Source organism: Dermacentor albipictus, chromosome 1 (genome assembly GCF_038994185.2).
Source record: "Dermacentor albipictus isolate Rhodes 1998 colony chromosome 1, USDA_Dalb.pri_finalv2, whole genome shotgun sequence".
Lineage (NCBI taxonomy): Eukaryota > Metazoa > Arthropoda > Arachnida > Ixodida > Ixodidae > Dermacentor > Dermacentor albipictus.
In genome coordinates, this window is record NC_091821.1 from 137,103,752 (window position 1) to 137,118,024 (window position 14,273).

The following is a 14,273-nucleotide window of genomic DNA, read 5'->3' on the forward strand; positions in this document are numbered from 1 at the left end:
ATTATTTAAAATTGCCCATTAACCTAGGTGGAATGTTAAAGTTAATCTTAAATTTTGAGACATTTTCTCTTTGTGGGACACACTTCTCAGGTATGTTCTTCGGAGGATATTGAGGCGAGCTGTGCGTTATGCCACTGAAAAAATGAATGCTGCTCCTGGAACATTTGCACGCCTTGTTCCTGTTGTGGTTGGAATTCTGGTAAGTTGGTTTTTCATCCATCAAGTAACATGCTTAACCCTTTCAGGGTAGATTTTTATTGCCATGTGCGACTGCCCAGGGTTGATTCCTTTTATTGCAGATAAATATTCTTCAGAGGGACCTATTTCGAAAAAAAATATTTTGCAATTGTATATATGTACTGTTTATTCATGAATAACAACAATAAAGAAAGGAAATAAACTTATAATAATAAAAAATTTGATGCATTGTTATACACATAGTTCAAAGCCTAGAATATGTGTACCCGAGAATATTTCGCAAGTCTCAAATGTTCCTGCTCTTACACTAATGCAATCAAACCTCAATATATCGAACAGCGTGGTGATCACGAAATAGTCTGATATAACCAGAATTCGATATATAAAATCACGTAAAAAGTGCATCAAAAACTTCTGCAAATCAATCAATGAACCAAAGGTGCGATCAGCGATTGTTGTTCGGAGCGTGTGTTTGGTTGTGCTGCGCGCAATTGTCCTAGACTTCACCAGCTACGTCAGTCGTGCACACGTGGTCGATTGTGCCGCACGCAATAAGCCTAGGCCATGCAACATTGTTAGTTGCGCGAAATCTGTGTGGCTTACACCAATCGTATGCTGCGCAACCGTATGCGTGCTCCGAACAATGATCCCCGATCGCATCCCAATTGTGGCGAAGTAAATACTCAGTTGAAGCTTCACACATAGTATTTGTTTATATGGCTGAAAGTACTGCAGGAGTGTAGCCTGCTTCTTATTGGCAGCCGCATGCTTAAACACGGAGTCTTCAACACGGAGTCTTCAACACGGAGTCTTCAACACGGAGTTCTCAACATGGAGTCTACAACACAGAGTCTACAAGCGATAGGCCAGTGCCCTCTATTGCACTGCAGTAGCGGCGTAGAAGGGCCAAAGCAGCTGCAGCCTCAGTTGAAGTCGGGAGTGGGGCGACATCAGGGCTTGCGGAATCAACCTCGGCAGCGTCTTCGTTTTGGCCACTACTTCTGCAGTGATCTCCATGTCCGTCTATCGAAGCATTTTGAAACACTGTCAGTAACAAAGTATTAAGTGGTTTCTGCAAAGGGGTCCATGAGTGAGCCCAGTAAGCGTGCGCTGTTGCGTGTCTTTGTGGATGTAAACCGCCAGTCCTCACAAGGCGCAGCAGGTGCAGAGCGCAGCACCGAGGAGGAGTCAGTGCGACAAATGCAATGCGTCGTTGACATTGTCGAACTAGCCAAGCCGGTGCATGCGTAGGCTTCTAAGCTCAAATGGCGCCCTTGGCTGCGATCAGTCGAGAACGCCCATTGCGCCACCGCTATCTTGGAGGGTGTTGCGGGAAAGCTCGCCGCCTGTCAACAGAGCGTACGAGATCTGGGGCTGTGGAGTTCAATATATCCATTTTACGACCTACCCCGTAAGAAATAAAAAATTAAAATGCATGTAAGTTTCCCAGTGATATAGAAAGTGTGCAATATATGCAATAATTCGATATATCCGTGTTGGATATATCGACGTTTTACTATTTACGCCTATAGCGTAATCGAACTGCGTAGGTGAGCGCACTCAAGAAAACTTTGTGGTTGTGTGTCTGTCAAAAAAGCAAAACATGTGACAAACTTCTGCTAATCTTCATCTTATCGCCAACCAGAGGCAATTAGTATTTGCGAGTCTCCAAGAAAAAAAAAAAAGAAACGCATGCACGGTGGCATCCTTCATATACGCGCCCTTGTGAGCAATAAACAAGCGAGTAACAGGCGGTCGCCCTTTGAGCGATTAGTAACGAGATAGCTGTCAGTTTTCCAAGCGCAAGAAGCGGAAACCGCCCACGGAACAAAACCCAAACCAACTGCCGCCTGCCTGCGCGTGCACCAATGTGCGAGCGGTAGTATATAGATGCGCCGGAGCATACAAACCATGCAACGAAAGCTGAGGTAGGCGCAAGAAAACCATTCCCTGCATTCCCGCATAGTGGTAGCACATGCTAGGAAAGAAAAAGTTAAAAATTGGCGTGCTTTTCAAACGTGCAGACAGCATCGTAAATATACGGCATCGGCTATTTTGGACTTGTTTGCGGCGCTGTATATTTACGTCATTGACTAAGAAAGGGTTAATGTTCAGGAGATGTTGATGACAGCACTATATGCGGTACACTTGTCTTGAACCGAGTGAATTTTTTTAACATTAGTTTTTCTCTTAACACAGGGCGACGTTTTTCCTGAACTAAAGAAAGACCCAGAAGGTGTAAGTGCCATTGGTTGTTTCCAATATTTATGATGTGTATAGAAAAATGTTAGAAGCTGTTTAGCTGAGCATTTTTGTTTCGTAGGTGATGGACATAATTAACGAAGAAGAGAACCAATTTCTGAAGACACTTTCTCGTGGCCGGCGTCTCTTGGAGAAGACTGTGGGCAAGCTAGGGGACCAGAAGTTCTTGCCAGGCAAGCTGTCTTATTGATTATTGTGCCTCTTTTCCCTATATTATTGTGCTTTCATGTAATTGCTATGTGTGCGTGATACTGCAAGTGTGTCCTGGTTGAGCTTGCGTTATTTGTGTTTTTAATTCAGCAAAAGCTTCTATGAATTATGCTGAGACTCTAAATAAGAAGCACACTGTGATATTAGTTACATGGATACTGATGTCAGACTAAAATACTAGTTCCTTTCTTACTGTAAACATTAAATAAATATAGTAAGTAGATGGATGTTTAAATGCAAGTTATGCATAATGATGTCTTAGGACAGTATGTTGAACATTTTGATGCTCTTTACATATCCCTTGTCAACATCGCACTGCATTCTTCCTCTTAAGATGTGACATTTGTTGCTTGCCTCTGTGGCATTTTTGTTTGCTTTAAAAACCATCGCTTAGAGATGAAATTAGTGTGTTTATTGTTCACTGTAAATTTGTTTTGGCAGTGGCAGCTTTTACAAGTTATCTGCTTTTATCAGAACTTAACCTGTAAATTAGTTATAGCTTTAAAACCTTGCCGCATTGTATGTTATATAAAGCAATATTTAGGGCTGCTAATTTCACTTTCTTCTCTTATATGACATTACTTATTGCTTGTTTTAGTGAGTAAGTTGCTAACAGGCTGTTGTTTCTGTAGGTGATGTGGCTTGGAGGTTGTATGACACATATGGATTTCCCATTGATCTAACCCAGCTGATGGTTGAAGAGAAGGGCCTTGCTGTTGACATGGAGTCTTATGAGAAGGCTAAGCAAGCAGCTCAGGTGGGATATTATTGGTGCTTTTTGCTTTCCCTTGAGACAGTACTCTGCAACTGGTAGCTGGATATAGTGGTGAAGATGCCTTCCTATTATCTGGTCTGATTGATTGCTTCATTGTCAAAGGGTGCCTAAGCAGGTTTCGAGGTATACAGTAGAACCCCTCTAATATGTTTTCCACAGCACTGTGGAAAACAAGATGTAAAAAAATATATAATACTCAGGAAATGGTATTACTTGCACATGCTATAAATAAATAATCTGATCAGGCTTTTAAATATTAAAACAAAGACACTGTGCATGACTCAGCCTCTAAAGGATTTACACTTGCCAACAGGTAATTCGGACTCAATGGTGACCGTCTAAATGTTTGAATTATTAGGAGTTTGAAGTATTGGATTTGGCAGAGAATGAGTGACTTATTGCACGAGTGGCTGAAAAAGGTGTGTCGCATTTTCAGATGATCACGTTGGCAAGATTTTGCTTGACTAGTGTCAGACACATCAGTGTCTACGAGCGACGGCATTCTTGGCACAGTGCCCAATAACGCTGTCCTATTACAGTGCCAGGCTCACTGTTGTCCTTCAAAGTATCCAGTGCTACGAAACTGAAAACAGTATCTTCAAAAGTGATCATCCGAGAATACAGCCTAAGTTTGTTAAAGTGTTTCTGCATATACGTACTGTTATCTGTGACCTGGTCAGTCCATTTTTCAACCATTGTCATGCTGTCGTTACAGATAGACAAAAGTACAGTCAGTGCATGTATCAAATCTTCATCCTCTGGCAACATAAGAGAAGTCAACCGAGGTGCGATTTCTGAATGATTGTGAGTTTCTTTAACAAGGTCGTTGTCCTACACTTCCCTCATTCAACACCGCCCTTGTCAGCACAGACATTGAGGCTGGAGTTACTGCTGCTTGAAACTGATTGGAGGAGTTGCCTAGGACTGTGTTGCTATTTAACACATAAAGGAACAAACTCTGGATGTGCGGCACTCGCACGACAAACAGCCGATGCTGCCTACAGTTTGGGTACGGTTGGCGACTACTGGATTGACTTGGCTTTACTATTTTTGTTCTTAAGGAGGCACCGGTGATGTGGCTGAGGACCATGCTGGCAACTTATTAAAACCTAAATATTGCTATTTTTGCTTGATTCTGTGGCCAAATCGTCACATGGTAAAGCAGGTGGAGTCTGAATATCAAATGGCACGCTGTAAGGTGTCTGAAATTTAGGAAATTACCACCAAGACCATCGCGCGTCAAAAGCACATGTTGGTCGTGGTTTTACTAATGACGAGATGGCTGCTGACATTGACATTGTGCTGGAATATGAGGACCAGGCTGTGGGAAGAATTGGTCTTCTATGAAATCACATCCAGGAGCTAACCCTCCGTACTTCAGCGACATCAAGGCCTGATGGTAATGTACCAACTGACTCATCTTTGTTGCGTCCAACAAGCCTGAGAAAAGCTTCCGTTGTGTCCAGAGCGAAACTTCCTAAGCTAGACCTAATGAGATCCGACAATGCCCCTGTGAAATGGCTTCTGTTTTCGGACCTCTTTCGCCACTCGGGACATAAGAGCCTGCGGCTTAACAACGTCGATCTGTGCCACTACCTGCGGTCTCTTTTAGACGGCCCAGCTGCAATGGCTGTTGCAGGCATACTGACGACAGATGGCAGTTACGAGTGTGCCATTTACATCTTGAAGGAGCTGTTTGGAAGTGAGCAAATTATTGAACAAGAATACTTGGAAAGCCTTCGGACTCTTCAATTCATCATCACCTCTGCGCACATTAGTGTTCTGAGAAGCCTCTACGACTTTGTGCAACTAAATATCAGGGGCCTCATAGGACTTGGGAGTCCAACTGTGCTCGAGGTGCTGACGAAATCAATTCCGCAAGACATAATGGCAGAATATTACTGACAGCGTCGACTTGAGGCGTCAAGTGCAAGTGACCAGCCAAGCTCAGAACAGGAACTTCGGCAACTAATCAAGTACCTTCGCATTGAGGGGGAGTGTAGGGAGCAGACTACCTACCAGCAACGTGTCTTGAATGACGGTCAATAGCAGCCCTCCGGCAGCCATAAGAGTCAGCCAACGGCATCAGCTGCAGTCTTCAATAACAATGCCATGGCAAAGGAGGAAGCGTGCGTATTCTGCCATAAGGCACGTTCAACGCAGGATTGCGATGCACCAATTAATAACTTGGAGAAAGAAACGTCTTTTGTCGATGGCTGGCTGCTGCTTCAGGTGTACAGGCAAGGGACACTGAGCTAGGGACTCTTGATGTACGCTGAGCTGCTCGCACTGTCAAAGAAGACACACTTCTCCGATGTTCTCCAGAATGGGCGCTAAACGTGCTTCCGCAACGATGCCACTGGAACACGCAACGAGCAGTACTTCCATGTATGCTGTGTCATACAGAACTAAGTGAAGTAACATAGACATACTTCTGCAGACATTTGGAGCTTGGATAAAGGTTGCCAAGAGTTCCTGCCACCTTAGAGGTATTCTGGATAACGGTAGCCAGCACACTTCCATTAATGAAGATATCTCAAGAAAAATAAACCTCAAGCTGTTAGGAGAGGCTGACGTTTGTCAACGTTTTTGGGAAGAAAGGTGGAGGTCGAAGTACTCGTCAAAGACTAATGGAAGCAACCTTTGAAAGTCAGTTTGACGGTGTTTATCATTTGATCGAAGCAATAGAAATAGCACACCTCTGTGAAGTCCTTGTTGAAGTGCCAAAAGACCACGATTTTATCAAAGGCCTATAGAATTGTGGTTGACGATTGGCTGATGCCCTTTGCTTCCCAAACATTTACCAAAAAAAAAAAGGAATTAGCTTATTGATTGGGTCAGAACAATTGTGGAAGATATTCAGAAAGAATGTCACTTGGGATGATAAACACTCCTTTCAATTGAAACTGTACTGCGCTGGACACTCCAATGACACGTAAACAACGATAAGCCCATTCACCTGCACACGCAAGCAAATACTTGTGTACAGTAGCCGACCGATTTTCTGGACTTGGAGGGGACGGAAAAATAGTCCGAATAAAAGAACGGTCCGAAAAATCTGTGAGTCGCAAACCGAACTTTATTCCAGCTAAACTGGACTGAAAAAGTCGCAGATTTTCTCTTGTTTTAAACTCCTGATTTTTGCAACGACTTCTGCTTGCATCTGTTTAAGCGTCATGTTCTCGTCATATGCACCGACAACAATATTAGAGCCATGACAACGTCTTGCGTTGATGGTTGCGGGCAGCCAGAGGTGTCGTCGTCGGAGTCGCTTTGCGGCGGTGCGGTCACCTGGCGCACAATCTCGTTGTCTGTAAGCTCCGGGCACAACTCTATGTTGTTTTGGCGATCGCGGCAAACTAGTGAAAAGTAATGGCAGCGGGAAGGTCCATCCCACTGTTGCGCAAGTTGGCAATCAGCTGCTCGCCGGTGTCGATGTCATCAACGGTGCCGTTTGCCTCTTCGGTCATGGGCTCTTCAGAGTTGCAAAATCCAGCATGCTTAAAACAATTTGCAATTATCGAAGGCTGAACATGAACAGCCTTCCAGGCATCTGCTAGCATGCCGAGTGCCGTGAACAAGTTAACAGAGTATGTCTTCCCGTTGTCAAAGCACATGAGTGTGTGACCAAGTAAATGGGCCCGGTAGTGCACCTTGAGGTTTTAATGACCCCTTGGTCCAACAGCTGGAGCACACTTGTATTCGGCGGCAAGAATTCAAGACAAATAGCTTGCAGGTTGTTTACGGCGCCGTGTGCCCCGCAGTTGTCTACGACTATTACCACTTGCCTCTTCTGGCACTCAAACATCCTGCCCACATGGTGGATGTAATCTTCGAACAAGCTTTGTGTAATCCAGGCCTTTGTATTGCCGCTGTACCACCCAGGCAGGTATTTTGCACCCTTAAAGCAATGCGAGTTTTTTGCTTCCCCTATCACTAGAAGGGGCAGCTTCTCGGTGCCAACCGCATTTGCCCTGACCATGACATTTACTGTCTCCTTACTATGCTTCCCACCAGCGCAGGCCTCATTAGTAAAGGAAAGTGAACGGTCCGGCAGCATTTTGAAGAATAGGCCTGTCTTGTCACAATTAAAAATGTCATTAAGGGCATACTCTTGTCGCAGAGCCTTCAACTTACTCGTCTGGTAATCCGTTACAGTAGATTGATCCACGGCACCGCTCTCCCCGCAAGCTTACTTGAAAGAGACTCCGTGCCTTTTCTTAAACCCATGGATCCAGCCTTCGTTGAACTTGAAGTCCTGAATGCCCATTTTTAAAGCGAGCATCTCGGCTTTCTGCTTGAGCATGTTGCCCGAAACGGGGAGGTTCTTTGCTAGGACTCCTTTTAACCACAGCTGCAGGGCCTTTTCAAGCTTCGGATGTTGTCTTTCTGGTCATTTTTTGTAGTTTTGCAGTGCGACTGGTTGACTGCAAACAAGATCTTTTCTTTGTTTTTCATGTAATCAGACGAGGTCTGTTTGGAGATATTAAACTCCTTCGCGATGTCGACTTGGGTCTGACCTTGCTCGATAAGCCTGATGATAGCGGCCTTCTTGTCCAGCGTCATGGTCCAATATTTTCCACGCTTCTTCGACACATTCGGGGGAGGTGGGTGAAGAGCAGGGGCCATGGCGTGGAAAACACATGCGTTTCGCTGAATGTATGGCCACAGCACACTGAAATAGCGATAATATGTTGTACGGCGGCTAGTGATGGCAGGCGATGATTTCAATTGCACCGTACTGGATAAGAGCTGGCGGATCACTGCTGGATGGAAACGTGCGTGACACCACCTGTAACACCGAGGCAAAACTGATGATAATGGTGGTTGTCATGAACTTCACTTGGCATTCATAGGTGGTGTCCAAAACTGGCCGTGCATGACCGGTTTCCGGCTCTCAAAATCGCTTCCGCCGCAGGATACAGGCAAAAGCATGTCCTTTAAGGTCGGTGTTTTTTTACAACAGGCGCCACTGTTGCTGTGTGGATTTGTATGCCTCCTATACTTGCTAATCAAATTACTATACCTATCTAAGCCACTTCACGTTAAATCCGAAGCTAGTCAGTTGGCTCAAGATTTGATGTGTCGTTCCATGGCACTGAAATGACTTCGCTAAACGACCACCTGGAAAAAGGGCCGAACGTCAGCAACAATATGTTGGAAGATGGTGCTGTTGTTTTGCCTGCACCAGTTTGGAGTCATGGCTGACGTTCAGAAAGCCTTCTTGCAGATTGGAATCAAGCTGTGCGACAGGGATGCTCTGAGGTTCCTTAGGTTTGAAAAAACACCAAGACGAATATATGACATGCATCAGGTTCGTGATTACCGCATAACCTGTGTGCCCTTAGGTACTATGGCAAACCTCTTTTTACTGAGTGCAACAAGAGTGATGATTGGGTAACGTACTTGGTGTGCACGCTTTGAAGCCTGTGACGGCTTCAGTGGCAGCACTACCTGCAGACCGAGTGAATATGCCGAAACCCTTTGACGTTGTTGGTATGGATTTTACTGGACCAGTCTACCTGAAAAGTGAGCCTTCATAGAAATCCTACATTGTGTTGTTCACTGTGCAGTAGTTTGTGCTATTCACCCAGAGCTTCTCTTGTGCTCAACGACCTACAGTTTCTTTAAAGCTTACTGGCGTATTGTTGCACATCATAGATTTCTCATGGTGATTTACCCTGACAATGCTCTATCCTTTAAGTGTGCTTTTCATGAACTTTGCGCTGTGTATTACACTGTTCAGGGATGTGAGGGTGGTGATTACCTGCGAGCTCATCGTATCATGTGGAAATTCTCTGCTGACCGTGTTCCTTGGCAGGGTGGGTTCTAAGAGTGCATGGTCTGATCAGTTAAATACAGTTTGCGGAAAGTTGTAGGAAGGTCACTTCTAGATTATGATCACATGAGCACGGTCCTAACAGAAATCGAAGTGATCATAAGCAGTAGAGCAGTGACATATTCATATCCCCCGAGGAGCCAGAAGTCTTGGTACCTGCCCATTTCTTGCATGGCAAGCGACTGACAGTAATTCCTGACTTACAAACTGTAGCCGTAGTGCCTTGCTGCTATACTGAGCTGCTTCAATAAATATTTCTACAGCATCAAGAGATGCAAAAAGACTTGAAACCGCTGATACGTGGAATATCTAAGAGGAAGCTTTAGCTCGAGCCCAACTCCGGCGCGGCCTATTCAAATACATGTGAAACGCAAAAGCACTTTTCTGAGCTAACCCCTGGACCGATTTTAATGAAATTTGTTGCATTTGAGAGAGAAAGTTAAATTCTAGTGACTGTTAGAAGCAAAATTTCGATTTAGGGCCTTAATTTTGTTGAAAGAATTTTCAAAAATTTGAAAGTTTGAAAAAAATAGAAGCACGAAGTTTACAAATGATAGCTTTGCGTCAAGAACGGATATCGCAGTTTCTTAAACGGCAGCCATTAGATCATTCAAAGTGGACAAATTCAGTATGTCAATTTATATATTACGTAAATTTGTTACGTTGTGTACAAGGGTTCTGCAAAAGCTGTATTTACATATTGCTAAATTTTTTTAGATTCATGTGTAACATGTAAGTTTTGTCTGCTTCAGATGTACTAGTAGATGCAATTCACAGAATTGTGATATAGTTTTTCATTGCTGAGTTACGGAGTTGTAAACTTGATAGTTTCGTTTTCAATTTTTGCCAATCTTTAGCAAAAAATTGACGACCGAAATCAAATATTCGAAACCAACCGTCACCAGATTTTAAGTTTTTGTTTTAAATGAAACAAACCTCATCAAGTTTGTTGCAGTGGCTGCTGATAAAAACGAATTCTCTTTTTACATGTATTTAGATTGGAGCACCCGAGCTAAAGCTTCCTCTCAATACTCCTCGGAAGCGCTCATATGCCAGTGTCAGACATCCCTACTACGACCCTATTGCCTTCAGCAATAGGGTCGTAGTGCACGATGACTCTGTAGTCAGACTGGGGTGGAAACTTTTACGTGTCCTGGTGAACATTACGGGAAATGACGGAATTGTGCATGCATGTTGCCTAAAGCTTGGAAATGGCAAAGTAGTCATGCGGCCTATACAACAATTGTGCTTCCTAGAAATGCACTTGTAGCACTGTGTGAGCAAAGAAATAGCTTGCGCAAAAAGAAAAAATATGAAGTGCGGCGGTCGAGGGCGCGTGGCATGGGAGCTTTTAATCTTGCTGGAATAAACGGCGGCGTAAGATCCGCTGCTCTCGCCTCTTCGGGAATATTGTCCTTGACTGTACTTGAAGCCTAGTCTACCAGACAACGAAATCCTCTGAACTGTAGTAGATAAGTGATGCACGTAGAGCACCTAGTTGTGATCATCTTGATTAAATTTTAGCCCACGAGAAATGACTAGTTGGGGCAGTAAATTCAAACACCAGATTATGCTCGGCTTAGACCCAAGTTTGCATGCAGGGACAAATCCTAGTTTGTGGGTATGTGCACATGACATGGGCAGACCACCACTATAGATTATGTCTGCCAAGTGCTGTCTAGTTAAGTGTAATCGACCACTACAAGTGAACTGAAAAAAAGTGCCTTGTATTATGCATTGTCTAATTTGGAGTGAATGACCACTCAAAAGCGAGCTGAAAATGTCTATTCTTATGGTTTCATGATGAAAGTAAAGGGTACGTCACTAAACGAGTTGATTTGTGTGGTCCAACAATGGTTGGACCAGTTGAATGGTTGATGATTTAAAATTAAAATAAATTATGGGGTTTTACTTGGCAAAGCCACCATCTTATTATGAGGCACGCCATAGTGGAGGACTCCGGAAATTGGACCACCTGAGGTTCTTTAACGTGCATCTAATCCAAGTACACAGCTGTTTCCGCATTTCGCCCCCATCGAAATGCGGTCGTGGTGGCTGGGATTCGATCCTGTGACCTTGTGCTTAGCAGCCCAACACCATAGCCACTAAGCAACTGCAATGGGTGGTTGATGATTTTGTTAATGCTGCCTCAGTGTGCTGTGTGCGGTAGAAAGCTAATGTTACTGTACTGGCTGTTGCCTGTGTGGCTGCCACCGCACCCTTCTGAAGCAGTGTGTCTGGTCCAATGGCATTTTGAGGTGCTGTTTACTCCTGAACAAACAGAAAATGCATGAAAGAAGCAGTAGTTTTGATGCAAGAAGTTCTACCTATAGGCACTTGTCCGCTCTGATGAGCATTTCTTTTAATATGACTTCCACTGTCTGTTAATTGTATGTGGCACGCTTTTGTTTGCTATTGATGCATCACCTGTACATGAAAAGATCAAGTTCTTCAGGGCAATTGGAGTATTGGCACTGCATTTCTGTAACTAGTAGTGCAGAAAACACAAGAACAAGCAGTCAAGGACAAAAGGTTTTGCATCACTGCTTCATCTTTTTTATTTTTGGTGAGATCCTGCATCATAATCAGTAATCATACTCTTGATTAAAGTATAAATTGCTCAAGTATAAATCCATTACAGGCAATATGCAGTAGTATCAAGGTACAAAATGACCTAAACCTTGCATTGAGGAATTGTGTTGGTGCCATGGTATAGTGGTTTCAGGTAGTAGGCTCAAAACTCGGGGTATTTGAGTTTGAATCCAGAGGGGCCAAGGGATTCATTTTTCACGTGTCCTATGTAGTTAGTGACTGACAAACATGATTCAATATTTGTTGTCAGTTCCTGTGTGCAAAGTGACCACCACTTATTTTTCCAGAAACTATTTTTTTCCAGCTAGCAGTGTTTTTATCATGGTTTGTATTAAAAGGCCCGTAACTTAGGAAACAGCACTGCATAACTTGCATTAAGGGAAAAGAATAGAGTCATTGAATTCCCCACAAACACAGTTTAAAAGCTGAAAAGTGGGGAAGGGAGGGGGTGTCTTGCTCATATTGTGCAGGCTATCAACTGTAATATTAGTGCAGAGAATGTTCCTTGGGCCATGGTATAAAACTTGGGAGTTGCCAATCAAAAGTTCAAATCAAAAATGTCTCAAGTTTGTGGTAGCCTTCATAGTATATAATACTCACAGGAGTACCAACTACTGCAGGTTCAAGCTTAGCAAGCCCCAGTTCCATCAGCTTCCTCATGTGTAATCTGGTGGGCTGCTGTGTGTGCACGTTCAGCCTTCAAAGAGCAACCAAATGTCATAACTTACGGAACAGATTAGTGCCTAAGTTAATGAAGGACAAGTTTATTTACACCCAATCTCGGATGACACCCAACACTATTTAAATGCCCAGTCCCAGGTGGCCCGAAAAGCACAGGCCCCTGCGCCAAGGGCAAATACACAGAATAGGCACCCCTGGCATGTTGCTGTGAAAGCAAAGCTCTCTGTGACATACTGTGAAAGCAGGAATGCTGGTCCTCACAGCTATGCTGCTAGAGTGACAGTGACAGGGTAGAGTGACAGCTGAGTGACAGCCGTTGACTCTTTCTACAGTGAGTGTGAAGGGAATACAAGCTGGGGTGGAAGAACAGGCCAACACTTGTGCTATGTTTATGGAACATGCCACAGTCCCTGCTGATAGAACTCAATCACGTTTTTAAAGAGTATGTGTGCTAAAGGGCTTGCTGCTTTGCCATGTTTTCATCAGCAGAAATTAAATGAGAGTTGCTTATTTTTGTTGCTCTTTCTAGTTGGCGTCCCAGGGTGGAGACAACAGAGTAGATGTTGGGCTCAAGCTCGATGTACACGCCATATCCGAGTTGCAGGAGAAAGGTGTGCCACCTACAGACGACCTCCCCAAATATGATTATTCAGCCAAGTCGGATGACAAGGATGCTGCATATGGTGTGTTGCTCACACTCTAGCTCATTTTGCTTTTTTATCACACATACCTCACAATATTGTCCAATTATGCTTCTGTGTGCAGATTTTGCCCCATGCTATGGCACTGTTCTTGTGCTACGAACGTGCAAGAAGTTTGTGGACTCAGTTGAGGCTGGTCATCAGTGTGGTGTCATCCTCGACCGCACAAGCTTTTATGCAGAATCTGGAGGCCAGTCTTGTGACACTGGGTTTATGACTTCTGAGGAAAATGAGGTGTGTATGTTGCATGTATACTTTGATACCTTGCAAAAAGCTGTTTGTTTATGCAAGCGTTAAAAGCTAACAGACTGTCTGTTTGTTAGATACACGGCTAATTTATGTGGTTCAAATGTTGTAGCCTGTCAACCATTCGTTATGTGATAATCTGGTTCTTTTTATACACAAGTTAAATTTTCTGGGCTTTGTCACTTTAGTGCTGCTGCTGGTCGTGGCATTATGTTTATTATTGAGGAATGCAATTTGCACCTTGTGAATGTTTAGCTACAGGATTTCTTGTGTCTGTGCAAGGGTGGGAAAGGGGGGATTCTACAGTATGTTCATATAGTTTTTCTACAATTTTCTAATTTTAAGTGTATGTTCTGTGTGTCCTTTAGGATGTGGAGTTTGCTGTAAATGAAGTCCATGTCCAAGGGGGCTATGTTATTCACATCGGAAGGCTTGGAAGTGGTATGCTTAAAGTGGGTGATAAGCTGAAGCTGTCCATTGATGAGGTTAGTACCAGGAGTTTACTGTCTTTAGCCTGTGCTGCAAAAGTGTATACTGGTAAGGTGTGACTTGTCATGCTGTAGGAGTTAATCGATGACACATTTTTGTTGTGACTATGATGAACATAAGTTGTTGTTTATTAGCTTTAGGCTGAACTAGCTGGTGCAAGGCTTGCCAGCAATTGATCAACCTGAGTGTTTTTTGTTCAACTGGTATGTCAACCTGTAACAATATAGTATCGTTAGAGAGGTGGCCAAATTGGGCAGTATAGGCTGCAGGGAGGGCATCA

The 14,273-nt window shown here is 43.7% G+C and overlaps 1 protein-coding gene and 1 pseudogene across 2 annotated transcripts in view; one reads left to right on the forward strand and one right to left on the reverse strand.

The window, feature by feature from the left end:
* Window positions 1–14,273, forward strand: part of AlaRS (alanine--tRNA ligase, cytoplasmic) — a 56,636-nt gene that overhangs the window by 16,875 nt on the left and 25,488 nt on the right. For both annotated transcript variants that reach the window (XM_065444142.2, XM_065444143.1), the window contains exons 8-14: window positions 91–199; window positions 2,398–2,436; window positions 2,522–2,633; window positions 3,303–3,427; window positions 13,087–13,240; window positions 13,323–13,492; window positions 13,873–13,989. In XM_065444142.2, coding sequence (XP_065300214.1) covers window positions 91–199; window positions 2,398–2,436; window positions 2,522–2,633; window positions 3,303–3,427; window positions 13,087–13,240; window positions 13,323–13,492; window positions 13,873–13,989 — 826 coding nt within the window. The remainder of the gene's footprint in view (window positions 1–90; window positions 200–2,397; window positions 2,437–2,521; window positions 2,634–3,302; window positions 3,428–13,086; window positions 13,241–13,322; window positions 13,493–13,872; window positions 13,990–14,273) is intronic.
* Window positions 6,534–7,715, reverse strand: LOC139054919 (tigger transposable element-derived protein 4-like; annotated as a pseudogene).